Source organism: Nannobrachium achirus (genome assembly GCF_963921795.1).
Source record: "Nannobrachium achirus genome assembly, chromosome: 4".
Classification (NCBI taxonomy): Eukaryota; Metazoa; Chordata; class Actinopteri; order Myctophiformes; family Myctophidae; genus Nannobrachium; species Nannobrachium achirus.
Genome location: NC_137813.1, coordinates 33,177,760 through 33,205,259, shown reverse-complemented (window position 1 = coordinate 33,205,259; position 27,500 = coordinate 33,177,760). Strand labels below are relative to the sequence as shown.

Below are 27,500 nucleotides of genomic sequence, written 5' to 3'. Positions count from 1 at the left end.
AATGTCATGGCCCAAATACGGAAAGTGTGTAACAGATGCACCTGTTAATGTAGATTCTGTTTTAGAAGGTTAGAAACTTGAAAGCAAATTGCAATCAAGTTGTCAGCCATTGTAATTGTTGTAACATTCAAAAATAATTCCACACCTATTATTTATTTTGTCCTGCATAATGCAATCTTTGTTGAGGATGTATACTGTTGTATAATACTGTTCATTATTGATGGTGTTTCTTTTTGTGTGATGTTTTTATTTTACCTTGCTGTACCTCTACAGTACTTTCTCTTGTATTATTATTAACCATCTCATTCACTGCCTACAGACGGTGACAGTGAAGAAGGATGACATTCAGCAGATGAACCCTCCTAAGTTCTACCAAGCCAGTGACATGGCCAACCTCACCATCCTCAACGAGGCCAGCGTTCTGGAAAATCTGCGCAGCCGCTATGTTTACATGAGGATCTATGTAAGGCTGACAACTAAAACTAATATCAAGCACAGTGGGAAAGTTACACTCTCAAAAAAAGTCTATTGATGTTTATTGCGACCGAAGGTCACAGTTTACCATGAGAAATGTCACAGCTTGTCTGCGTGTAGACGTGAAACCGTGTGTGTACACATTTTTACAGTCTATGGGTTGGTTCCCTTGACACTTGATCACTGTGACACATCACAAGTGATATCACACAGATGACATCACCTATGTAAAAGTCTATATATGGGTATTCCCCAGAATCCCTTTTATGCCCATATATGAAGATCCCTGATGTCATCGATATACACTGTATATCACTGGCCAGATGGCCAAGACATGGCCCATATCTGTGTGGCTGGTTCAGATAGGGATCTCCATGTATGGGCATAACATTTATTGTATGTTGTGATGTCATGTGGAACCACTCTAACAGAATCGCTTTTATGCCCATATATGGAGATCCCTGATGTCATCAATATTAAGCCCATATCTAACAGGACTTCATATGGGAATGCCCATATATGGAGGAAGACAGCCCATATCTGTGCGGCTGGTTCAGATAGGGATCTCCATGTATGGGCATAAAAGGGATGTACTATATACAGTAGTACATGGAATAAGGCAGAGGTTGCATGTCTTTTTTTTTCTTTTTTTTATATATATATTTCTGGTGGGTCTACTTGAGCATATAGATGGGACATAGGAAAAGGGCAAGAGATTGAGAAAAGGGATTACATTACTATAACCAGGTCATGACCAAAATCAAAACATGCTCCATTACTAGCTCTAGATTCAACATTGTCTGTGTCTCCTCCAACAGACCTACTCAGGCCTCTTCTGTGTGACCATCAACCCTTACAAGTGGCTTCCAATCTACGGTAGCAAGGTGGCCCAAATATACAAGGGGAGGAAACGCAACGAAGTTCCTCCTCATCTGTTCTCCGTCTCCGACAACGCCTACCATGACATGATGATGGGTGAGGAGATTGGAAAGGAGGAGGAGAGGGAGGAAAGGAGGGGTTTGACGATTGAGAGACAAGGCTGTTGAACATTTGTAGTTGTAAGGAGTTCACAGGGCCAGACAAAAACAGGTTAGGATGGATGGATGCAGTACAGAGAAATGCACTAGGGGGTTGTAAGAAGGGTTGGGTATGAGATAAACATGTCATTACAGAGCTGATGGCAGGGTGCGGGTGGATGTTTGGGAATTATTGGGCTGGTGCGTGGTGATTTGTCCAGGGAGCAGAAAATACTTTGAAGTCATTATGTGTTCTCAAGGGACGGATCACACCTGTCTGTGCGTCGGCATTGCTGACAGGCCTTTTGCTGAGCGAGGATAGGAAACGTCAACGGGCCTCTGATCGGCTCAAGAGGAAATCAACAGTAATTATCCATCTGTCCTTTTAATGCCCTCTCTCTTTCTCTCTCCTTTCTCTGCTTGGTCATCACAGAGCATGAGAACCAGTCTATGCTGATCACGTAAGTGGAATACTCTGTTCCATGCTCAAAGACCTTTTGACTTTTTGTTTTAGCCCTTTAAAGCATATGTCCAACCTGAGCCTGGCTTAAAGGTTGATATTTGTTTTGTTAAAATTAGTGCTCAATATTCTGATAGTACTCGTTGCTATTGAGTGTTTGTTCAGTATCCAGCTCTTTAGCCAACATGAAATGCATTTTCAGGTCAAGATACCAATTTGATCTAATCAGGAGAGAGAACTCACACAGGATATGAATAAACAAGTGAATGATGTAAAGACACAAAGAAAAGACAAACAAAGCTGGAACTGGAACTCAATAAAATGTAATCTTTTAACCAAAAAATATCACTTACCCTTCCTTTAAGAACATACTTTAACGTGCTCTTAACCAAGTGCAGTCACTTTTTCAGTAGTTGTTGTGCCTCATTCATATTTATGAGTAAAATGAATTACAGTAAACCAAATTTCTTCTTCATCAGGGATCAATAATATTTTAGAATGTTCTGACATGTAAGTCAGCTAACACTTTCTATGAAGCCAAAAACGTAAATCACCTAAATCATCATAACAGCACTCATGATGTGATGATGCTTTGTAATAAAAAGCATCATGAGTTATTGCTATAAAGTTTCTAACAATTCTCATAACTCATTAGAAGTATAACGACTCATAAGGCCATGGTTAGTCACAGACCTTTTCTTTTGGCCAGGATAATACATGTAATGTAATACATTATAATAAGTTTGTGCATTATAATCATTATATAATTATAATGTATTATAGTGTTATCATAAGTCAGTATAAGTGGTCATTTGGTTACTTTAAATAAAGCACCCAATGACCTCTTTTAGTGATTTAATCAGATTATGAGGCATGTTTTATAGAAAGTGTCTATCCTTCTGCTCTCTCCTCCCCCTACCCCATCTGAACCCCCACCCAGCGGAGAATCTGGTGCTGGCAAAACTGAGAACACTAAAAAGGTTATCCAGTACTTTGCCAATGTTGGGGCAACCGGGAGCAAAGTCTCTGACTCCAAGGCAAGTTTTCTGTGTGTGTGTGTGTGTGTGTGTGTGTGTGTGTGTGTGTGTGTGTGTGTGTGTGTGTGTGTGTGTGTGTGTGTGTGTGTGTGTGTGTGTGTGTGTGTGTGTGTGACTAGCCGACTCACCTCTCCGCTCTTTCATATTCTATATTTGTCTCTACACTCCTGTGCTCCAGGGTTCTCTAGAGGACCAGATCATCCAAGCCAATCCGGTCCTTGAGGCGTTTGGCAACGCCAAGACCACCAGGAACAACAACTCATCACGTTTTGTAAAGACCCACACACGCACGCACGCACAGTCACAAACACTTCTGTGTCACTCTTGAAACGTGGTTATACACAGCCTTTGCCTATTTGATACCTCACTGTGACATGGCAGAATATAACACAAATTCTAAATCCTGAAATACAATTCCTGTGTTTATCTGTCTGGATTTGGATTCCAGGGAAAGTTTATCCGCATCCACTTTGGGCCGACAGCTAAGCTGGCCGGTGCCGACATTGAGAGCTGTGAGTGTGTTCACTGGCTTTATTCTTTTTATTACAATTTTAGAAGATGTTTATCAGTAGCAGCACACCTTGGAATATTGTGACTTAGTCTTTAGAAGCTTTTTGGGCTTGTTTTTCTGTAAAGTTGCTTGTAAATATTGGTAGTTGTGGGTTGTGTTTCCTTTTTTTTGGGGGGGGGGGGGGGGCTTGTTTCTAAAGTTACTTATTTGGGCTAGCTGGTCTTTTAATTATTGTTTAAACCATGTGGTTCTGTCCCATTTGACCCATTTGTCCACAGACCCCCATCTGAAATTATAATTTGTGCCAAGGACCCCCATACCAAATTTGTGTTTAAAAAATATTCCACATTTTGCATTTTTTTAAAGATTTTAATAGACGACATATAGGTTTGAATTGCTCATGTGGCTTATAGTCGCTTCTTCAGGGGTTGTTTTCATAGACGTGTTTGCTTATTACTCTCACAAAATATGGCAACACTGGTCTGTGTGTGTCTCTCAGATCTGCTGGAAAAGTCCAGAGTGATCTCCCAGCAGCAAGCTGAGAGAGGATACCATATCTTCTACCAACTTCTGTCTGGGAAGAAGCCACAACTCTTAGGTAATTTACCCCATTAAGACCATGAGGCCCATTCTACAAATGCCTTCTGAATCCTAACAGTTTTCTGAAAAACCTTTGTTGTAGTTATATATTTCATGTCAAGATTGGGGCCGCGGACCCCCATCTAAAAATATTTTGTTCCATGGACCCCCAGAAGCAAAGATTTGAGATAAAAATGTTTGCTTTAAAAATTAGATGGTAGATAAAAAGTGTGCACAATTTCGATTTGACTTGACTCGACTTGACTCAACTTGACTAGCTTTGTTTTGTAGCTCCAAAAGGAATTCTACGGGGTCGTATTTCGGAGCGCAAGAACAATTTCAGAAATGACTTAACTTTGAAATACATAAATATATATCCAATGGTTGTGTCATTTTGTGGCAAGTGTCTGGAGCAGACACTGAAAAATAGTTCAGAGAAGTTGTCAAAAACACTTTTAGTAGTGTGGAATAATGTAGAATAATATACCAGTGAAATATTTCAACATGTTGGAAAACTTGTTTTAGAACAAAAACTACATACTATATTCCCATAACATTTTCATATTCCAAATTCTTACCTAATTATTGCATCTCCCAGAGGCGCTGCTGCTGGATGGAGACCCTAAGCACTATGAGTGGGTGTGTCAGGGTGTCACTGTGGTGGAAAATATGGATGATGGAGAGGAGCTACTGCTCACAGATGTGAGTCTCCACTTTCACTTTTACATTTAAGAGATTTCACTCATACTCTGACACAAGGAATCTCAAAAGGAGCCACATGGTGGAGACATTGCTCTCAGTTTTTTGTGTGAAAGACCAACAGTTTTTATTGTTCTCTCTCTGTGTGTGTGTGTGTGTGTGTGTGTGTGTGTGTGTGTGTGTGTGTGTGTGTGTGTGCAACGTGTGTGTGCGTGCAACGTGTGTGCATGTACGTTCATGCATGTGTGTGTATGGGCGCGCACACGCGCACGCTTGGTAGGAGGCCTTTGACGTGCTGGGCTTCACTCCTGAGGAGAAGATGAGCATATACAAATTGACTGGAGGCATAATGCACTTTGGCAACATGAAGTTCAAACAGAAACCAAGAGAGGAGCAGGCTGATGTGGATTCAACTGAGGGTAAACTATTTTCACTCTCTCACTCTCTCTCTGCTCTGATCTTCCTCACTTCATCGTGTATCCCAGGGTTCCCCAATAGGCGGCTACTGTCTGGCCCACACCAACCCCAGTAATAATGGTGGTATAAGAGCAGCAACAACACCAGTATATCGTTGTTGTCGGGTGGAAATCTCGTATCTCCAAATTTGTACGTTCTTTCGCAAATCATACAAGGCCATCGCACAAAAGTAGTGAAAACAGCAGATCTACAAGCACACAACGCCTCGCGGGTGCGAGGCGTTGTGTGCTTGTAGATCTGCTGTTTTCACTAGTTTAAATCATTTTTAAAATGATAAATTCAAAACGAACGGTTTTGAACATACTGTACAAGATTTTCACCCGACAACAACGAAAACTGTTGCTGGAGTAGTGGGAACGCCACCTTCGCCCCCTGCAATGCTGTGGCCCTCGGGCTTGGTACCCTAGACATAATTCGCCCCTTGGGGAGAACTAATTGGGGAACCCTGGTGTATCCTCTCTCCATATGTCTCACCCAGTGGCTGACAAAGTTTCCCACCTCATGGGCATCAACTCTGGAGAGCTGCAGAAAGGCATCACCCGACCCCGGGTCAAGGTTGGCAACGAGTTTGTGACCAAAGGTATTAACATTTCAGAATTATTTGTACTATTATTTTCCAGGTGCCCTTCTTAAGATTTGTTTTTGTTTATTTTTGAGGGGGAGGGGGACTCGACTTGAATTTTTGATTAAAGCTTTACATTTGCCTTTCACAGGTCAGAACCAGGACCAGTGTGTGTACTCCATTGGCGCTCTGGCCAAAGCCATCTATGACCGAATGTTCAAGTGGATGGTAACTCGCATCAACAAGACCTTGGACACCAAGATGCAGCGGCAATACTTCATAGGAGTACTGGACATCGCTGGGTTTGAGATCTTCGAGGTAAAAGCATGTTTGAAAGGATGGACAGAGGAATGGAAGGATAATAGGATAGGATAATAGGATAGTGTGTGCGTGTGTGCGTGTGTGCGTGCGTGCGTGCGTGCGTGCGTGTGTGTAGATTGAAGGCAGGCTTGCTATTTGGTTAAAGATACAGCACTGTACCTGAAAAGGTGAACTGATTAAAACGTAAATATGTAGATACAAAGATGAGTTTAGCAGGAAAATGGATGTGTTGTGTATATGGCTAGATGTACTCATGTATAAATGTGATTCATCCTCGACTTCTGGTTTGTAGTTCAACAGTTTTGAGCAGCTCTGCATCAACTTCACCAACGAGAAGATGCAGCAGTTCTTCAACCATCACATGTTTGTGCTGGAACAAGAGGAGTACAAGAAGGAGGGCATCGACTGGGTCTTCATCGACTTTGGCCTGGATCTGCAGGCCTGCATCGAGCTGCTGGAGAAGGTAGCGTGCGCGCGTGCACAGTGCACACACACAGTGTTTGGCCTGGAGAAACACGCACGCACACACACGCGCACACGCACGCACACACACACACACACACACACACACACACACACACACACACACACACACACACACACACACACACACACACACACACACACACACACACACACACACACACACACACACACACACACACACACACACACACACAGTGGTGGAAAGTAACTAAGTACATTTTGTTCAAGTACTTTTTTGAGGTACTTTTACTGGACTGGTACTTTACTGGAGTATTTCCAAATTTAGTTCTACTCCACTACATCTCAGAGACAAACATTGTACTTTCACTCCACTATGATCCTTTGCAAACTTTTGTTACTATTTACTTTGTAGATTTCGATTATCGCCTCCACCAGGCCGAAAGGCTTTATCGTCTCCGCCAGGCCGAAAGGCATGGCTGAGAAGATGTTTTGTAACCTGTCCATCCTGAACAAAATGTCTATTACTCCTAAACATTTTGTCCAAACATCACGCAAATCAGTGCAGTCAAGTGATCAAGACCGTTCCGTCAGATTTTTCATTTTCCATCCTGATTGGCGAATTCCGGCCCACAATAACCTACCAGACCTGGCAGAGACCTGTGCTCCGAGGGGGACTTTTTCAAGTTATTACTACATTTACATGAACCACTTCAGCCCTATATTTAAACACCTCCCTCCTTCCTTCTACCATGTGTTCCAGCCTATGGGTGTGTTCTCCATCCTGGAGGAGCAGTGTGTGTTTCCTAAGGCCACAGACGCAACCTTCAAGGCAGCTCTCTTTGATAACCACCTGGGCAAGTCCAGCAACTTCCTCAAGCCTAAAGGGGGGAAGAAGGGACCAGAGGCCCACTTTGAGCTGGTTCATTATGCTGGCACTGTGAGTACCTGCTGGACAATAGAATGCACTGGAACATTGCTTCAAGCAATATACAAAAAAATCCAGTTTTTTTTTTTTTTTTTTTTTTTTTACAATATTTTTATTGGTAAATGTTTTGTTATATAGACAACAACAAGACATACACATTTACACTCTGACATACCTATCCAGTATTTATTTAACTCTGAGGGTTACAAATGGAGACATTAATGATTACTGTGTAGCCTTTATATTGTACTAGATTTACAGGCCTTCAAACCTAGTCCAATGTTGGTCGCCGAAATATGGCCATTTGAAGTGTTAAACACTGCTACTGCTGCTGAGCAGCGATGCACTTGCAGCAAATGTACGCATTGTGTCTAGGTGATAATAAAGGTATCTATCTATCTATCTAGGTGGGCTACAACATCTACATGTCATAACATAATGTCCATCTATCCATCTATCTATCCATCTATCTATCCATCCATCCATCCATCCATCCATCCATCCATCCATTCATCCATCCATCCATCTAGGTGGGCTACAACATCACTCACTGGCTGGAGAAGAATAAAGACCCTCTGAATGAGACGGTGATGGGTCTGTTCCAGAAGTCCTCCATGTCTCTGTTGTCCCATCTGTTCCATGAGGAGGAGGCTGCTGCAGGAAGCAAGAAACAGAAGAAAGGAGCCTCCTTCCAGACGGTCTCCAACATCTACAGGGTAACACGTCCACACACACACACACACACACACACACACACACACACACACACACACACACACACACACACACACACACACACACACACACACACACAGTGTGTACGTACTTTTACATGTATTATGTATTTTATATGTATATTTTGTAGTTTTACTCAAGTACATTTTAAATGGGGCGCCCGCTGGCCTAGTGGTCAAGGCGCATACCACATACTAGGCTATGATGCCTGCTGGCGTCGCTGGTTCGATTCCCGATCCGGAGGACCTTTGCCACATGTCTTTCCCCATCTCTCTCCCTGTTTCCTGTAGTCCAGCTGCCAGCATTAGCATTTGTTCATAGGTATGATATTTGGTATATAGTTTTTTTTATTGGCCTAAAATGTTGTCTATATATATATACGTTCATGAAACCACCTGCTGACGGCCTGTCAGCATTGAGCAATTTCTTTTATAGGGGGTAAAAGTTTGGGCCCATCACTTACTATACAGTACACTATAAAGGAAAAAAATACCCCTAAAAAATCTGCTTTAAGTAGCATGTGAGGGGTCAAACTAGGGGTTTATAATTATTCTGAATCCATTGCAAGCATTGGTTTTGCATGAAAAACTTTCCTTGGGCTTAAAAAGCCCCCCACGAAATTGTGAAAAGTGGTGACTCATCACTAAACCGTCTGTTTTTAGGCCAAGGAATGTTTTTCATGCCAAACCAATGCTTGCAATGGATTCAGAATAATTATAAAGCCTTAGTTTGACCCCGCAGGCCCTCACATGCAACTTAAAGCAGATTTTTGGGGGTATTTCTTTCCTTTATAGTATAGTGTATAGTAAATGAATGGGCCCCACACCTTTACCCCCATAAAAGAAATTGCTCAATGCTGATAGGCGGTCAGCAGGTGGATTCATGACTGTATGTATATAGACAATATTTTAGGCCAATAAAAAAAACTATATACCACATTCCATACCCCACCTCAGCCAGAACAAAACTGTCAAAAGTGATGACTCATCACGAAACCATATTTCTGTGCTGCTGTTTTTAGGCCAAGGAATGTTTTTCAAAACAAATGCTTGCAATGGATTCAGAATAATTATAAACCCCTAGTTTGACCCCTCACATGCTACTTAAAGCAGATTTTTTAGGGGTATTTCTTTCCTTTATAGTATAGTGTATAATAAGTGATGGGCCCAAAACTTTTACCCCCTATAAAAGAAATTGCTCAATGCTGACAGGCCGTCAGCAGGTGGTTTCATGAACGTATATATAGACAACATTTTAGGCCAATAAAAAAAACTATATACCAAATATCATACCTATGAACAAATGCTAATGCTGGCAGCCGGACTACTGTCAGTCTACTATCCTATCAAATAATAACGAACTTTTACTTGTAAAAGTGTATTTCTACATGGTGGTATTGATACTTTTACTCAATAAATGTGAGTACTTATTCCACCACTGATAGACAGACATCACAGTTGGATGTTCACATAATAGGGACACATACACATTTAAAAACACTGCCAACACAACAGGTGCCCCGTTTGTATTTTGCCAACAGGAGCAGCTGAACAAGTTGATGAGCACCTTGCGAAGCACTGCGCCTCACTTTGTCCGTTGCATTGTGCCCAACGAGTTCAAGCAGTCAGGTCAGTGTCCACGGGAAGCCACTGCATGTTTCAAAGCAGGCTGGTATCTGTCCCTTGTCAAATTAAGCAAGTCCACTGTTTGCACCGTTAGAAAGTAGCCAGGGACCCAGTCCCTGATAATGGGAGAGGACCTGTGATGTTCTGCCGTACTTTTTATTTCTGTTTTATCTATTAGTTTGGTCATTAAGGTCCACAGAATGAGAGGTCTGCTCTGCCGGAAACATCGCGAAAAAAAGTTATGGCCATTTGTATATTCACTGTCCCATCGACTTCACTATACAGGAAAATAATACAACAAATAAATGTGCTTTAAGTAGCATGTGAGGGGTCAAACTAGGGGTTCTTCATGATTCTGAATCCATTGAAGCATTTGTTTTGCATGAAAAACATTCCTTGGGCTACATTTTGGCCCCCCAAAGTGATGAGTCATCAAAAAATCCTCACTTTTCACAGTTTTGGGGGGCCGATACTTTGCCCTAGGAATGTTTTTCATGCAAAACAAATGCTTGCAATGGATTCAGAATCATGAAGAACCACTAGTTTGACCCATCACATGCTACTTAAAGCACATTTATTTTCTTTTTTTTATATTTTTCTTTTCCTGTATAGTGAAGTCAATGGGACAGTGAATATACAAATGGCCATAACTTTTTTTCGCGATGTTTCCGGCAGAGCAGGCCTGTCATTCTGTGGACCTTAATGACCAAACTAATAGATAAAACAGAAATAAAAAGTACGGCAAGACATCACAGGTATCACCCCTATTCCTTGAGTTTTTGGGCTTGTGGGTCCTTGACTAAAGAGCAAGATTAGCTTTTGAACAACACTAATTGACCGAGTTTGTGTGTTTTATGTGATAAAAATGTGTAAAAGAGTGTGTGGCTGACTCTACCCCCTCCTGGCCCATCCAGGTGTGACCGATAACTACCTGATTCTGCACCAGCTGGCCTGTAATGGTGTGCTGGAGGGCATCCGAATCTGCAGGAAGGGTTTCCCCAACAGACTACAGTACCCAGAATTCAAACAAAGGTCTGTTTCTTTAAGTTTAGGCTTTACAGGCGATAGACAGACACACAGTGTTGCCAATCTCATACAGGACCACATATCAAGTAAGCAAGTCAAGAGATACCAAATTGGAGCATTCTTTGGGGGAATGTAGTGAATACTTTATTTGTTTAATAAAGGGAAGTTTAAAAACAAAAACATATTTTACCACAACTTGGAAAAGACAGAAAGAAGTCCAGTCAAACAAGAGTTTGTTCCTAAAGAAGTACAAGTACAGCATCACAGTATTAAGTGCACCAAACCACTATCCAACTATTATCATTCATGATTCATGACACATAACAATGTATACAGACAGTCACTCTTTTCCCTAAACAACAGGCATGATGAGAGGATTTGTATCATTAGACCATAACACTATGTCAGGATTCCTTGTTACCAGCATGTTGTCTCATTCTGAAGGGGTCAAAAAAAGGCTATTTTATTTTATTTTTCACCTTGCGCTTAATGTGGCCCCCTTTGAAAATAGTTTGAACACCCCTGTCACACCCCCAGACGATGAGACCAGCCCCTGTTACAGGGTCAACCGTCTTCAGCTTGGCATTAGGAAGAGCATCAATCTTTTCATATAGCAGCTCTTCCAGCTGAGTGATGTCTGTCCACAAAGTCTTCATACTCTGAAAACCTTCGACGTGGACCGTATCCAAATCAATGACTTGTGGAAAACTGGAAACTGATGTGAATGTCTGGAGGAATTGGTGGTGGTCCTCGGTGTGAGAGGACAGCTCTAGCTCAGCGATTTTCCTCTGCAGCTCTGTCATGTCCTTCTCCAGCTGTTTAATGAAGCTCCAAGCTAGCTTCTCAACCATTCTACGCCTTGTTTCTATTTCCTCAATGAGTATAACCTGGGACCGTTGAACGGCTGCCACAAGAGCACTGAACACCTTTATGGCTTTTTCCTTTTCTCTAGCTGCTAACACATTGTTCTGCTCTAATAAGCATCTGAGCTCATCCGTTTTATTCCATTGTTGAACCTTCATCTGCTCTGCTTTGGACCTCAGTTTGCAGAGCTCAGCTTGCCTCTGATCGCATTCTTCCTTTAATGAGGTGGTGTCATGAGCCTTATGTTCCATATTCAGACACGTGACGCATATGCATTTCTGGTCGCTTCTGCAGAAGATCTCCAGCAGCTTGTCGTGCTTCTTACACATCCTATCCTCCAGGTTCGCCACAGGGTCAATCAGTTTGTGCTTCTTGTAGGCTGTGACTCTGGTATGAGGCTCTAGGTGAGTTTTACAGAACGAGGCTAGACAGACCAGGCAGGACTTCATGGCGCTGCATTTGGCTCCTGGACAGATGTCACAGGGAACCTCCCCTGGACGGACTGTGTCACTGGCTCCGTGAGAATTGTCATCGACTGCAGGTCTCTCCCCAGGTGACCTCTTGAACGGGGCAGCCATCTCGGAGATCAGTGTATTGACAAAGAGATCTGGTCTCGGACCATACGTTGTTTTACACAAGGGACACAGACAGATGAGAGTGCCGTTCCAGTATTCAGTGATGCAGACCTTGCAGAAGTTGTGTCCGCATGCAAGAGTTACAGGCTGGCAAAAAACCTCCAAACAGATGGAACAAAGGAACTGTTCCCGAGACATGTCACCACCGACCGAGGCCATAGCTGTTGGAGAGGAGAGAAGATCAGTTGAAGGAGACTTTAAAATACTGTCTGTATCAGTTAAACACATTTCATGTAAAATACAATTATTTAACCATTCTGAATAAAAGCATAAAATAATGAGATGTATGACGGCATGCGTATTGACATGAAAGTGTAGGGTAAACACAAGCATTAACAATTACTCATTAAATGGATATTCCACTTTCAAAAAAAAGTTTGATCATCAAGCCTGATTGATCTAATCAGGCTTTTGTGAACACCCTGGACAGATTTTAATTTGCTTGATTCAATATTTAGATATTCATGTTATCAGACACCTCCATCCAGGGCCCATTCCTACACAAACCCATTGTAACTTCAAACTCCAATTTAACCATGATAGATTCATCAAAAACACCCTTTTTATTCTGGTGACTCGTACTCCACCTTCCTAATATGTGAGCTGGCCGTGTTTTTCGATAACTTTTCATTTGTGTTTAATAATATTCTGGGAAAATGGGGGAAAAAAACTATTAAAAATAAATGAAAAAAGTTATCGATAAAACTTGGCCAGCTCACGTATTAGGATGGTGATATGAGTCACCAGATGATGAATTCATCATGGTTAAAATGGAGTTTGAACTGAAGTTACAATGGGTTTGTATAGGAATGGGCCCTTGATGGTGTCTGATACAATGAATATCAAATATCTAAATACTGAATGAAGCAAATTAAAGTCTGTCCAGGGTGTTCACAAAGCCTGATTAGATGATAGAATTACCAAAAGTATTTTTTAAGGTCCAGTTCCATTAAGTGTAGTATACTTTCCAGTATGCCAAATTGCCAACATGCACAAGTTGACTGATCTGAATGGAACTGAACTATAATTAGCATTAATGGTAATACCCATGTTTGCCCTACTAATTCACATCTGGTTGCACTGAATGGCAAGAACTAAAGTAAAATGAATCAACCAAATACAGTACATGCCCTTGTCCACCCATCATAAATAAAAACATTCTATGAATCATCTTACTAGCTTATTGATACAGATTTGCTATTCATACCTACAGTATGTTCCCCCATTCTTGGCCCATAGCATTAGTAAGTAAAAAGAAATATGTAAGATGAGAAAACAAACTTAAACTTACCTATTTGGTAATGGTAGTCAAAGTTCTGTCTTGTTCCGGCTACAAAATTAATTGGACGAAGTCAGCCCTTCTACCTCTAAATGATCAGATGAGATCTGCTATCCTGCCGCCCATAATCCCAGTAGTAAGCCAATTCAAATATCTTGGCATAGATATTTTCCCCTCTCTTCAGGCTATTGTTAAGAACAACTATGGTGACACTCTAAATAAGATTTGTCTTGATTTAGATAGATGGTCATCTTTGCCCAACTCTCTCCAAGCTCGAGTTTCAATCATAAAGATGAATGTTCTTCCTAGGGTTAACTTTGTAAGCTCTATGCTCCCTTTGCCACCACCGCCGCAATACTGGAATAAGCTTCACTCTTCGATATCTAAGTTTGTGTGGAAAGGGAAACGCCCTCGTCTTAAACTTTCTCTATTACAGCGTGCTAGAGATGATGGCGGCCTTTCATTGCCCAACTTTAAATTTTATTATTGGGCCTTCACGCTCCGCCCCCTTTTAAATTGGTTTAACCCAGCAAATAAGGTTTCTTGGAGAGAGCTTGAGGAGAGTTTAGTGCAGCCTGTTGAATTGAGAGATCTTATCTATTCAAACATAACTACACATCAATGCAAAGTTCGCTTTGGACCTATCATTTCTCATTTAGTGGCAGTATGGAGAGCAGCTGAAAAGATGTGTAAGATTGATTGTAAATGGAACTTATTTTCCCCAGTGTTCAATAATCAAAGACTTTTAATCGAGGATCGCCCCATTCGCTTTCCAAGGTGGAGGGCTAAGGGGATTCGTACATTAGGGGACTTATTTGATAGAAATGGTTTACGACCTTTTCGAGATTTGTGTGACATCTTCAATCTGCCTGGAAATACCCTTTTTTTCTACTTCCAACTGAGATTGTCCATGAGGACCTATGGGGTCCCATGGCAAGCTCCCCTTAGATTGCACCCCTTCCATGAGTTTATCTGTGATGGTAACAGAACAAGAGGTTTGGTTTCCACCCTCTATGGTTTTTTATTAGACTGTAGTTATGGGCCCCTATCTGTTGATACTGTTTGGAGGAATGATGTACCAAATTTGGACCCTGACTTTTGTTGGGACACAGTGTGGTCTAACATTAGGCTATCTTCTAGAAATCCAGACCATCAACAAATTCATTTAAATTTTGTTCATCGGACTTATTTAACTCCCCGCAGACTATGTGCTATGAGGATTTTGAATAATCCCAACTGCACTCTCTGCGCCTCAAATAGTATTGGTACCTTCCTTCACATGGTTTGGGAATGCCCAAATGTGTCGTCATTCTGGAATATGGTTGCCTCAAAACTTTCAACTATTTTTAGTATTAATATCATATCTTCTCCTTCTTTATTTTTATTAAATGACGTCTCACAGTTGCAACTAAACAATATACGCAAGCGCATCTTCTTTGCTGGATTAACGGCGGCGAAGAAGATGGTAGCTACGCGGTGGAAACCTCCTCATACGTTAACGTTTCGCCAGTGGGCCTTAACCTTTCTAGATATAGTATATTTAGAGCAGTCGATAGCAAGGTTACACGGAGCAAAAGAAGAAAACATTAATATGTGGTCGGACATTGCAGATAAGCTTAAGGCTATGATTCAAGAAATCACTATATAGTGGTAACAGCCTAGCACAGGCATGCACTATTGTACATTCCGTGTTGGTCCGGGGAAAGGGGGTGGGTGGGTTTTCTTTTCCTTTTCTTGTTTTGCTATTGTTTGTGTTTGTCTGTTAATTGCATTTTTCTTTTGATTAATGTTTTACTTTTTCTTGTTCTATTCATATGTATGTCTCTAATTTTATGTTATGGAAAATAAAAATAATTGATAACAAAAAAAAAAAAGTTCTGTCTTGTTCATGTATGTGTAGACTAGACTAGTTCAGTTCAACATGTAGGCCTAGTTGAGAGAATTAAAAGCAGGTGTGTCCAGTCAGATCCTTAATATAGGGCGGCCCAGCCATCCAATAGACAGGTGTATAATTAAACAGCACAAAAAAAATATTCCCCTCCCAATGGCCATGGTGGTCAATTCAACTCCTCCACCCTCAAGCCAACGTTCAACTATTACTGTACTTTATATTTCCATATGTTTAATATAATATTGAAAGGACTCCCATACACTCATTTGCAATTAAAAAATAAATAATAATCTGCAGAAGGGAGTATTATTGCTGCAAATATCCCTTCCACAACACTCAAGAATGCAATACAAAAAGGTGCTTATTCATAATTAAGCAGGAGCAGTATTTTCATCATAATTAAAAATGACTGGAGAAAGAATTTGGTAGATTTGAGAGAGAGAGCGAGATCATACTGGGATTTGATCAGAAGGTCTGAAAACATGATAAATGTAGGCCTCCCTCTTTATTTTCCACCTGCAACATCCAGTAATTGTTCAAATTACAATTACTGCCATTTTGAACAATTATTGCCATTTTGTTTTGCCACCTGGAGGACCAGGACAAAGAGTTGCATCTACCGTTCTTCATAATGCTGTTGAATTTTGTTCAGCTTGACTCGCTTCTCTAGTTCTCCAATAATAATTAATTAAATATCACTTATTAGTGATTAGTATGAATTCTTACTCTTAACAGTTGTTCCTACCATAGTTGCAAAACAAATGGGATTTTCTCTTGATGTGTACAGACATCATGCTCAAACTCACATTTTTACTCAAACCCCCAATCTCATTCATTATGTTCTATTGTTTCCAACTGACCTTTCACAATGCAAATGAATGAATGTGGGTCAAGACCCTGGTCTCTAGTCTATATCACTGCAGTGCTTTGGGAAATGACCCACATTTTATATGAATCACTCAAAACACTCAAAATACACATAATTTCCAATTCCCCCTTCTCCCAGGTACTACATCCTGAACCCCAACGTGATGCCCAAGGGATTCGTTGACAACAAGAAGGCTTCTGAGCTCCTCCTTGGCTCCATAGACCTTGATCAGATGGAGTATCGTATTGGACACACCAAGGTAGCACCACTGTTACAGTAACCATCTTTGTATAAACATTATTTTCCTTTCAGGCTTTAGTTCACAAAATGATAGCAATCATCTACCAATATCAATAAAATAACTAAAGAACCAACTGCACCACAAAACAAACTTAATTATCCTTTTAACAAAATATATATATATCATTCCCCATGTCCTTTTCTTGTCCTCCTCCCAGGTGTTCTTCCGTGCAGGTGTCCTGGCCAAGCTGGAGGACATGCGCGATGAACGTCTGGCTAAGATCATGACCATGTTGCAGGCCCGCCTCAGAGGAACTCTGATGAGGATTGAGTTCAAGAAGATGCTGGATAGACGGTGTGTGTGTGTGTGTGTGTGTGTGTGTGTGTGTGTGTGTGTGTGTGTGTGTGTGTGTGTGTGTGTGTGTGTGTGTGTGTGTGTGTGTGTGTGTGTGTGTGTGTGAGGGAGAAGTGAAATTATATTATATTTTGTGTTGAATGTCTTTAAGTATCGTTGCTATAGCATGTTTATGTGTGTGTGTGTGTGTGTGTGTGTGTGTGTGTGTGTGTGTGTGTGTGTGTGTGTGTGTGTGTGTGTGTGTGTGTGTGTGTGTGTGTGTGTGTGTGTGTGTGCGTGTGTATGCGTGCACATGCGTACGTGTGTGTTGCAGAATTGCACTGATGGCCATCCAGCGCAACGTGAGAAAGTTCCTTCAACTACGCTTCTGGGGCTGGTGGAAACTTTACAATAAGGTACAGCTCTATTTCCAGTTTGCAACACACAGTATGGCACACAACTTCCTATAATCAGGCTTTAAGTCGGGGACAGTGTGTCATTTCTGCAGTCCTTCATCATGTATTGTGTTCTGTTGCCCCTGATCCGAAGGTATGATACATACCGGTAAATAACATCCAGCTGGACTAATTGTGCATCATCATCATCATCATCATCATCATCATCATCATCATCATCATCATCATCATCATCATCATCATCATCATCATCATCCTCATCACCACCACCACCACCACCACCACCACCACCATCATCATCACCATTCACCACCATCACCATCAACGTCCTCCATCCTCCAGGTGAAGCCGCTGCTGATGGTGGCTCGGCAGGAGGACGCCTTCAAGGTCAAGGAGGAGGAGCTGAGGGTGGCGTTGGAGAAGATCACAGAGTTGGAGGGAAAGATCAAAGATCTGGAGGCGAAGTTTGTCACTCTGTCGCAGGAGAAGAACGACCTGGCCCTGGCGCTCGCTGCAGTAAGAGCTCCACGTTGGGCATTTTAGAGACGTTGATCTGATGCTGACTAGCTGGTGTTATCCAGAGCCACTTGCAGTGAGTGCAAGCATGGAATAAGCCTTGTAGGTCATCCATATGATGAACAACCAGCATTAAGAAGGAGAAAGTGAAATCCATTGTTCACAGAAAATGTAGGGATGGATAAAGGGGAGGTGTCAGTGTATTAAGTCATTTCACCACCAAACCACAACTTCTATTGAAGAATGTCCCTCATAAATGGAACCTTATTTGTCCATCTGGTTCCATTTGTACACTCTCAGGACATACTGTACACAAACTTGACACTGTGGTCTCTCTACAGGAGCAGGACACACTTGGTGATGCAGAGGAACGCTGCACTCAACTCATGCGTCAAAAAGGCCAACTGGAGGAGTCAGTGCAGGTAATATAAGCCTTTTTTATGGAACCTTTGTGAGTAACAATCCCTTGGTATAGGAGTCTGTTGTGCTTAAACTCAGTGAATGTTTTAGATTCATGTCCATGAGAGCAGATGAATTTGAATATATTTTTACATTTATTACATTGAACAGATTTTTCTCTTTTGTGTCCTATAAATACTCTACTTCTGGGTTTACTGTAGGACCTGCGTGAGCGGCTGGAGGAAGAGGAGGGAAACGCAGCTTCTCTGCACGCCCAGAGGAGACAGATGGAGGGAGACTTGACCGAGATGAAGAGAGACCTGGAGGCTCTGGAGTCCACCCTGGCCAAGAATGAGAAGGAGAAACAGGTAGAGGAGGGGAGAGGAGTATCTGGGGTCTATTCTGAACTAGACTGAGATGAAGAAACAGGTAGAGGAGAGGAGAGAGGGATGGGAAAGAAAGTGAATGGGTTGGAGAAGAGATGAAAATGAGAAAGAGAGGAAGGTAAGAAAGAGTGAAAGGGGAAACAGAGGGAGGAGATGAAACAAATAATAACTCTCTATTCATATAACAGACTTTATACAACAATAAATTATGAAACAGAACAGACAATAATACAATTCCCATCTAGGCTTTAGTTGAAGTAAAGTGAAGACAGTTATTTAATCTAACAGTAATATTTGAATGGTCTTCAGGCTCTGGACTCTAAGGTCCGTAACCTGACAGGAGAACTGAGTCAGAGAGATGACCTGATCTCCAGGCTACAGAGAGAGAAGAGAGATCTGGAGGAACTGCAACAGGTAAGCACACACACACACACACACACACACACACACACACACACACACACACACACACACACACACACACACACACACACACACACACACACACACACACACACACACACACATGCACACACACACACACACACACACACACACACACACACACACACACACACACACACACACACACACACACACACGCAACAGACTTTTGGAACTGAAATATCTCCTACTTCTGTTAGAAAACTCTAGATGATCTGCAAACAGAGGAGGACAAAGTCAACCACCTGACCAAGACCAACAGCAAGCTAAACACACACGTTAACGAGGTGAGATGTTCCACTGTCCACTGTAAACACACATCCACAAGGTGAGATGTCCTACTGAGTACTGTGCCAGCCAATCCTACTAATAAACAACCGAATGTCTGTCTGTCCGATGTCTATCTGACATCACTGATACTAAACAGTGCCCAAATTTGGAGATAACTGACATCACTGATACGTCCGGGTTCTCCAACATTACTTCTGAGACTCCTATATTCAATCCCTCATATAGTGTGCACAAAATCTGCACATAATTCGGAGCACATAATATGTGCTCCGAATTATGTGCAGAACATATTATGTTCAAACGGGCAAGGACTAGTGTAAAATATATTTACATTTGATTGTTTAATTTCCATTTCTGTTAAGCAGCAAGCTATATTCTTAGATGATTTTGATTTATATTAGTACACATTTGCGTGACTGTAAAGACAAAACGGAAGTGGAGGGGAGGCAGGGCTTCCGCTTTCCCCCTGACTCATGATCATAGCTTCCTTGCTCCAGACTGTATGACCGGAAGCATTTGAAAAGCAACAGTCTGGCCACGCAATGAAGATGAAAGAGGTGACACAAGTTTTTAAATATTCCGATCAGCATGATGGAAGCAGGAGCAAGGTTTTAAGATGGACTTTTCATATCATTTTAGTTTGTCATTTCATCTAGACTTTAAACACTGTCTATGAACTTTTAACTCATCACATTTGTGTGTGTGTGTGTGTGTGTGTGTGTGTGTGTGTGTGTGTGTGTGTGCGTGTGTGCGTGCGTGCGTGCGTGCGTGCGTGCGTGCGTGCGTGCGTGCGTGCGTGCGTGCGTGCGTGCGTGCGTGCGAGTTTATAGCTGGAGGACAGCTGGGAGCAGGAGAAGAGGATAAGGGCAGAGGTGGAGAAGGCAAGGAGGAAGACAGAGGGAGACCTGAAGATGACCATAGAGAACCTCAACGAGATGGAGAACGCCAAGATAGATCTGGAAGAGGTTATCAAGAAGTAAGAGTACACACACACACACACACACACACACACACACACACACACACACACACACACACACACACACACACACACACACACACACACACACACACACAGCCTGTAAATCTAACACAATTTGTTGTGTGTTCCTGTAGGAGAGACTTTGAGATCAACAACATGAATGCCAAGCTGGAGGATGAACAGTCTCTCAGCTCCATGCTCAGCCGCAAGCTCAAAGAGCACCAGGTGAACAAGGGAGAGCGAAACAGGACAGCCAGGAGAGACACGATAGATTTAAAGGAACTGTAGTCATAACAATAATACCAATATATGAAATACATAATACTGTAGATTTTCACCTGGGAATTAATTGTTGCCCAAATCTGAGAGCCCGGCTGGTATATGGTGCGAGAGCTCATTAAGCAGGGTCAGAGGGCTACATTTGTTTATCACGTACCCATAGTCTTATCGACTGTGGGGAGGAAGTAGGCTGAGAACATGGCCTGTGCTGCTGGCAGGCCTCAGCTTTGTTGGTTCTGTGAACCGTCAAAGGTTGCTGTGTTTTGGTTCCTTAGTAACTGGATACACCCCAGTGTATCCTCAGCTGTGAGTGGTACCACACCATCAATGAGAGTTTGAAATGATGATAGTTCATGGCATGCTGATTGATCAGCTTGCTGCCAGTCCTATGGCTGATATCGGCTCTGTCCTTTTACCACTCTCCTCACACATGGCAAATAAGGCTGCCGGGTATGTGATAAAATATCTTAATTGAGTAATGTAAAAGGACCTTTTTATGGATGTGGTTTTCTGTTTCCTGATGTTTTCCAACACAGTCCATTGATTTATATTTCAGGGCCGCATTGAAGAGCTGGAAGAAGAGCTTGAGGCTGAGAGAGCCATAAGAGCTAAGGTACACACGCAGTCACACACACCAACTCAGGAGTGCTTTAACTTAAACATATCAGCATATCCAACAGTCAAAAGGATCCATTCACATCCTCCTCCTGACACATGTATACACAGTGTGCTATATGCGATATCATGCACTTTGTGAACAGGTTTAATTGTTGTTTCTTTAACACCAATCTGTTCTCTGATAGGTGGAAAAGCAGAGGGCAGAGCTGTCACGAGATCTGGAGGACCTCAGTGAAAGGCTGGAGGAGGCGGGAGGAGCAACTGTTGCCCAGGTCAGTCTGTCAAACACCTGTCAATCACTCCTCCGCCGACAAAGGTATATTTCCTGGTAACAGAGTTCCGGCCGTGAAGAAGTTTTGCAACCTTTCATTTGAAATAAAATAATCTCAAATAACATTATATGAATAAAGTTGTACCCTTCTATAGTGGAACAAAATCTAATAAAAGTCTGAAGGCAAGTGGTGCTTGGCCATGCATGGCACACACATTCACTCAAGTACAAGCAAGCACACACACGCACATACTACACACTCAGCGCAGCTTTCGGTTTTTAATTAGCAGTATTTGCCATATAATACTAAGAAATACATAACCTCCTGAGACTCAAGCTTTTTTTTTGGTGTGCATTTGTTATTTCTCCTAGGTATTTGGGATTTGTAGGACTTAATAAGTATAATAACTAAACATTGTCTTTGCACAGGAAGTAGTTTTTGCAAAAAAGGATGTCCTCATATGGGGGCAGTGGGTTCATATTTCTATAAGTAAATATTCTAATATATGTTTTGTATAGACCTTCTGTATAGTAAGCAGCCTCACTCACACTTACGACAGGCAGTAACATGCGCACATAAAATTCTGGTTTCACATAAAATTAATTCCAACGCTTACTTCAACACCTGAATGTATTGTTCATCGGGTGCCAGACAGAACTGTAAAATCCTCCACTTATTCCACTTGACCTCAAACCTATGTTTCCCTGGTACTTTCTCACTCGCCCCTCAGATCGATCAGAACCGCAAGCGAGAGACGGAGCTGCTGAAGCTGAGGCGGGAGCTGGAGGAGGGAGCCCTCCAATCAGAGGCGTCGGCGGCGGCGCTGAGGAAGAAGCACTCGGACTCCATGGCGGAGCTGGGAGAGCAGCTGGAGAACCTGAACAGGCTGAGAGTCAAACTGGAGAAGGACAGGCAGATCATGAAGGCAGAGATCGAAGACCTCAACGCCACCGTGGAGGCCACTCAGAAAGCAAAGGTTCTGGCCTGTGTGCTTGCTGTTGCTGTTGGTCCGAAACATCTTATCTCCATACTTTTTGTGTTTTTTTTGTAAATGAATGCCCTACTTGATCATATACAGCGTCACATGACCCATTTAGGCCTAGAATTATTTAATGATTTAACTATTGAAAAATAGCAGATATAATACAAGCTCACCGCGCGGCACCAAGTGCAGCGCTGCGAGCTTGTAGATCTGCTATTTTTTGAATAGATGAATTTTTAAAGTGAACATTTGTAACTAAAATTTTGCTTCTGGGGGGTTCCTGGAACTACATATTTTGAGATGGGGGTCTTTGGACAAATACATATCATTTTGGGGGTCCTTCACATGAAAAGGTTTGAGCATCACTGACATAGAAACGTAGTTTTTTCAACAAAAAAATAAAAAAATAAAAAATAAACCTAAGGATTTAGAAGACATTTATAGAATCGGGTAAAAAATATTCAAAGACATGAATGTTCACAATTTTTCAAAAATAACAGATCTACAAGCTCACAGCTCGGCACTCAGTGCCGCGCTGTGAGCTTGTATATCTGCTATTTGTCAACAGTTAAAGCATAAAATAATGGTTAAAGTAATAGCGCACAATAATGCGTACCCGGTCTCTCCATTTATCGAGCTATCCATGTGTGTTTAGATGAACTCTGAGGTCCATGTTCACAAGCTGGAGGACAACCTGGCAGAGGCCAACGCTCGCCTGGCAGAGCTGGAACGCAATCAGTCTGAACTCAATGCAATGAAGATCCGACTGTCTGGTATACACGCACACACACACACACATGCACGCACGCACGCACACACGCATATATACACATGCTCGCACTCCCGCACGCATGCGGTGTATACTCGTCTCGTATAAATATGTGTATTTGTGTGTGTGTGTGTGTGTGTGTGTGTGTGTGTGTGTGTGTGTGTGTGTGTGTGTGTGTGTGTGTGTGTGTGTGTGTGTGTGTGTGTGTGTGTGTGTGTGTGTGTGTTTGTAGCTGAGAACGGGGAGATAAGCAGGGAGTTGGAAGAGGCTCAGAGTAAACTGAACCAGGTGACCAGACTCAAGGCTTCACTCACCTCCCAGGTTGATGAGCTCAAGAGAGCTCTGGATGAGGAGAGCAAGGTATAGAAACACACGCGCGCGCACACACACAACTACATAAACCCTAGCATCTGGGCTATCATAACGTATAATAAAACTCGATGAACACTGTGAACATTTAGTGAAAATAGCTCATCTACAAACTTAGAATGCACCGCAACGTGGCACAATGTGAGCTTATATAGATCGGCTATTTTTTCAATTTTAGTATATTGGATTTAAATGGTTAAAGGCAAGCAGCGTACGCCATAATATCAATGTTAGTTCATTCAAATGCACTTGCCTCCTTCTGTTCTGTCTTCATCCAGTACATTAGAACAACCATCATAAACTCTCATACACATCTCCACCTTTTTTCTATCTTTCTCTTCCACAACATTCCTTTCTCCTTTGACCTCCCCTCTACCCCTCTCTCTCTCTGTCCAGGCTCGTAACACAGCGGTGGTGGGTCTGGCGAACGCACGCCACGACCTCTCGCTGATGAAGGAGCAGCTGGAGGAGGAGACGGAGGGACGCGGGGAGCTGCAGCGCCTCGTCTCCAAGCTCAACGCTGACGTCACCTCCTGGAGGAGCAAGTATGAGACGGACGCCATCCACCGAACCGAGGAGCTGGAGGAGACCAAGTGAGTCAGCTGAGTCAGAGTTTGGGGTTTCTTCCTGGAGGCTGACACCTTGTGTTGTGGAATAAACTCCCTGTCGCACTTAGAACAACGGACTCACTCGCTAGCTTTCGCCGTGGACTGAAGACTCACCTTTTCAGACTCCACCTAATCCCTTAGCACTACAGGAAAAATCAATGACCATACATGAAGCTAGTTAGCATTTGTTTTTAGTTTTTTTAGAAACCTTTTTTTCTTTACGGATTATATTGTGTTTTTCTAGATAGATATTCATTTGCATTTGTTATATTGCTGTTGATGTACTGACATATTATCTTGTTTATTATTGTGATGTTTTATCTGCTTATTGTAAATCGCTTTGGATTAACTGTAAACTGTGGGTCAAAAGTGGCAATCCAAAAACAGTGCGTAAATGACATCATATAATCATCCCCTTAACTTTTAGCATACACCCAACTCTAGGTTCCTTTATGGGGGTCTAAATTGACCCTTACAAGTCTGTAACTTTGACAGTGTACAAATGGAACGTCAAAGTTAAGGGGAGACCTTCACATTTCAAAGTTTGAGAACCACTGCTTTAAGGGAAGACCCACTGCCCTACCGAGGTCTCTTTCTTCATCTGTCCCTCTCTCTGACACCCCGCGCCTCCAGGCGGAAGCTGGCAGCTCGTCTCCAAGAGGCTGAGGATGCAGCAGAGGCAGCCCAGGCCAGAGCCGCCAGCCTGGAGAAGATTAAGCAGAGGCTGCTGGGAGAGGTCGAAGACCTCACCATAGACCTGGAGAAGGTACACACGCACGCACGCACGCACGCACGCACGTGTGACAAATGGACCCATGCGCGCAGATGTACACATCCACACACTTGTATAAAACAAATACTCCCCAATCACATGCCTCATATACAGATACACAATGTCATGACCTGGCTGACCCAAACATTTCTTTGACTGAAAAAAGAAAAGAAAAGAAAAGAAAAGAAAAAAAGATGTGTGTACCTAACCTACAGTGTATGACCTGGCTCAAAGGCCATGACATGAATTAGTAAGGTTAGTAGGGCATATACTGATCTTCTGCTGGTGCGTATACGATTGTTTAAATATGTTAAATAATTTTAGTCCAATGCAGCAGCAGCAGCTATGGACAAGAAGCAGAGAGCCTTTGACAAGATGGCGGCCGAGTGGGGCCAGAAGAACGAGGAGCTGCAACTAGAATTAGACAACAGCCAGAAGGAGAGCCGCTCCTACATGACAGAGCTCTACAAGCTGAAAACAGCCTACGAGGAGAGCCAGGACCACCTGGAGACCGTCCGCAAAGACAACAAGACCCTCACAGGTGATGGACATACATGTAGTATAGATCACTGGTTCCCAAACACAGGGTGGGGACCCATTTGTGGGTTCGCGGACACATTTTTATGGGTTCTGTAATTTTAGGTTTCCTACATTTTGTTTTTAATCATTATTATTTCAAAAACATTTAAAAAAAAACATCCCCAAAAAAGCTAAATTCTTCATGAATTAAAAATAAAACTTCAATGATTTTTTTTTCAAGAATGTCATAAAGAAATCAAAGAAAAAACTAAGAAAGTCCATGAATTAGAAAACAAATGTTTAGGAACTTGCAAGCTTGTAGATCTGCTGTTTTGAGAAGGTATCAGTAACACAACTGATGTGAACACTACAACCTTTGTGAATGTCCTGTTTTTAACTGTAAATGTTAGTTATTTCTTCTAGTAAAAACTGTTTCAGAAAAGTTTTATTCATTATGATGATGAACACTTTTGCTAGTGGTGTATATGTAATCACCTGGATTAGAAACTACCAACCGGGGAACCAGTCAGTCAGCCAAGGCCACTGACCCAGCGAGACATGAGGCTTCAATCTGGGCTGTCGGGAAGGTATTTTTCTACACGTCTGATGTCTCACTTGTTCTCTCAGAGGAGATCAAGGAGCTGGTGGACCAGCTGGGAGAGGGAGGACGCAGCGTCCACGAGCTGCAGAAAGCAAGGAAGAAACTGGAGGTGGAGAAGGAGGAGATGCAGCTGGCCCTGGAGGAGGCTGAGGCTACACTAGAGGTACTGCGTGTGTGTGTGTGTGTGTGTGTGTGGGTGTGTGTGTGTGTGTGTGTGTGTGTGTGTGTGTGTGTGTGTGTGTGTGTGTGTGTGTGTGTGTGTGTGTGTGTGTGTGTGTGTGTCAGAGTCAGACAATAAGTATTGGCAGACAGCGCTGTTTCACAGACTTCACTACAGCTATCTACTGCTGTGTGTGTGTGTGTGTGTGTGTGTGTCTTCAGGTGGAGGAAGGTAAGCTGGTGCGTGTGCAGCTAGAGCTGGCTCAGGTCAAGGCCGACATCGACCGCAGGATCCATGAGAAGGAGGAGGAGTTTGAGGTTACAAGGTGAGAAATCACACACGCACACACACACACACACACACACACACACAGAAAGGCAGACAGATACACAGCACACATACTGTACACGCATGCACACACTAAAAACAAATCCAAATAATAAAGCTATAACAGAATGTGTCAAGCACTTCAACCAGTCTACATTCAGCATCAGTTATTCGTTGTTTTATTGAAAAGAGTTTGTAGTTTGTACTGCAAGTTGCTGTATTTAGGAGGAAGTTTTGTTCTGTGACTTGCCATGTGCCTGTGACGTTTCATGCAACCAACCATTCAACTGTTCCTGTGCTGTGCCATTCTTCATTCTTGTCATCCAGGAAGAACCACCAGCGTGCGGTGGAGTCACTGCAGGCCAGCCTGGAGGCGGAGACCAAAGGTCGCGCCGAGGCCCTGAGGATGAAGAAGAAGATGGAGGGAGACCTGAACGAGATGGAGATCCAGTTGGAGCACGCCAACAGGAACAACGCTGAACTGGTCAAAACACTAAAGAAACTGCAGCAGCAGATCAAAGTACGACGATAAAACAACATTCTTAAATCATCATAGACCACTGGTTCCCAAACAGCGGGTCGGGACCCATTTGTGGGTCACAGACACATTTTTATGGGTCCCTTAATTTTTTGTTTCCTACATTTTGTTTTTAATTATTATTTCAAAACATTTTCAAAAAACAATCCCCCCAAAAGCTGAGATTTCCATGAATAAAAAAAGTAATTTCATGAATACATAATAAAAATCTAAGAAATTCCATAAATTAGAAAACAAATGTTTAAGA

General features: G+C 42.4%; 1 protein-coding gene across 1 annotated transcript in view; it reads left to right on the top strand.

The window, feature by feature from the left end:
- LOC308283789 (myosin-16-like) overlaps positions 1-27,500 on the top strand; it is a gene marked incomplete at its 5' end in the record, with an annotated part of 30,647 nt that overhangs the window by 352 nt on the left and 2,795 nt on the right. Inside the window, 37 exons of the mRNA XM_080724283.1 lie at positions 320-463; positions 1,293-1,449; positions 1,924-1,951; positions 2,891-2,987; positions 3,166-3,258; positions 3,436-3,499; positions 3,998-4,096; positions 4,676-4,779; positions 5,057-5,195; positions 5,732-5,833; positions 5,967-6,133; positions 6,429-6,599; positions 7,344-7,520; positions 8,039-8,224; positions 9,784-9,871; positions 10,783-10,900; positions 16,570-16,690; positions 16,890-17,026; positions 17,340-17,421; positions 17,764-17,937; positions 18,279-18,359; positions 18,558-18,704; positions 19,032-19,136; positions 19,367-19,453; positions 20,288-20,433; positions 20,574-20,664; positions 21,275-21,331; positions 21,522-21,608; positions 22,339-22,584; positions 23,246-23,363; positions 23,592-23,719; positions 24,125-24,321; positions 24,970-25,102; positions 25,433-25,649; positions 26,255-26,391; positions 26,610-26,713; positions 27,043-27,235. Of these exons, the coding sequence (XP_080580409.1) occupies positions 320-463; positions 1,293-1,449; positions 1,924-1,951; positions 2,891-2,987; positions 3,166-3,258; positions 3,436-3,499; positions 3,998-4,096; positions 4,676-4,779; positions 5,057-5,195; positions 5,732-5,833; positions 5,967-6,133; positions 6,429-6,599; positions 7,344-7,520; positions 8,039-8,224; positions 9,784-9,871; positions 10,783-10,900; positions 16,570-16,690; positions 16,890-17,026; positions 17,340-17,421; positions 17,764-17,937; positions 18,279-18,359; positions 18,558-18,704; positions 19,032-19,136; positions 19,367-19,453; positions 20,288-20,433; positions 20,574-20,664; positions 21,275-21,331; positions 21,522-21,608; positions 22,339-22,584; positions 23,246-23,363; positions 23,592-23,719; positions 24,125-24,321; positions 24,970-25,102; positions 25,433-25,649; positions 26,255-26,391; positions 26,610-26,713; positions 27,043-27,235 (4,722 nt within the window). The remainder of the gene's footprint in view (positions 1-319; positions 464-1,292; positions 1,450-1,923; positions 1,952-2,890; positions 2,988-3,165; positions 3,259-3,435; positions 3,500-3,997; positions 4,097-4,675; positions 4,780-5,056; positions 5,196-5,731; positions 5,834-5,966; positions 6,134-6,428; positions 6,600-7,343; positions 7,521-8,038; positions 8,225-9,783; positions 9,872-10,782; positions 10,901-16,569; positions 16,691-16,889; positions 17,027-17,339; positions 17,422-17,763; positions 17,938-18,278; positions 18,360-18,557; positions 18,705-19,031; positions 19,137-19,366; positions 19,454-20,287; positions 20,434-20,573; positions 20,665-21,274; positions 21,332-21,521; positions 21,609-22,338; positions 22,585-23,245; positions 23,364-23,591; positions 23,720-24,124; positions 24,322-24,969; positions 25,103-25,432; positions 25,650-26,254; positions 26,392-26,609; positions 26,714-27,042; positions 27,236-27,500) is intronic.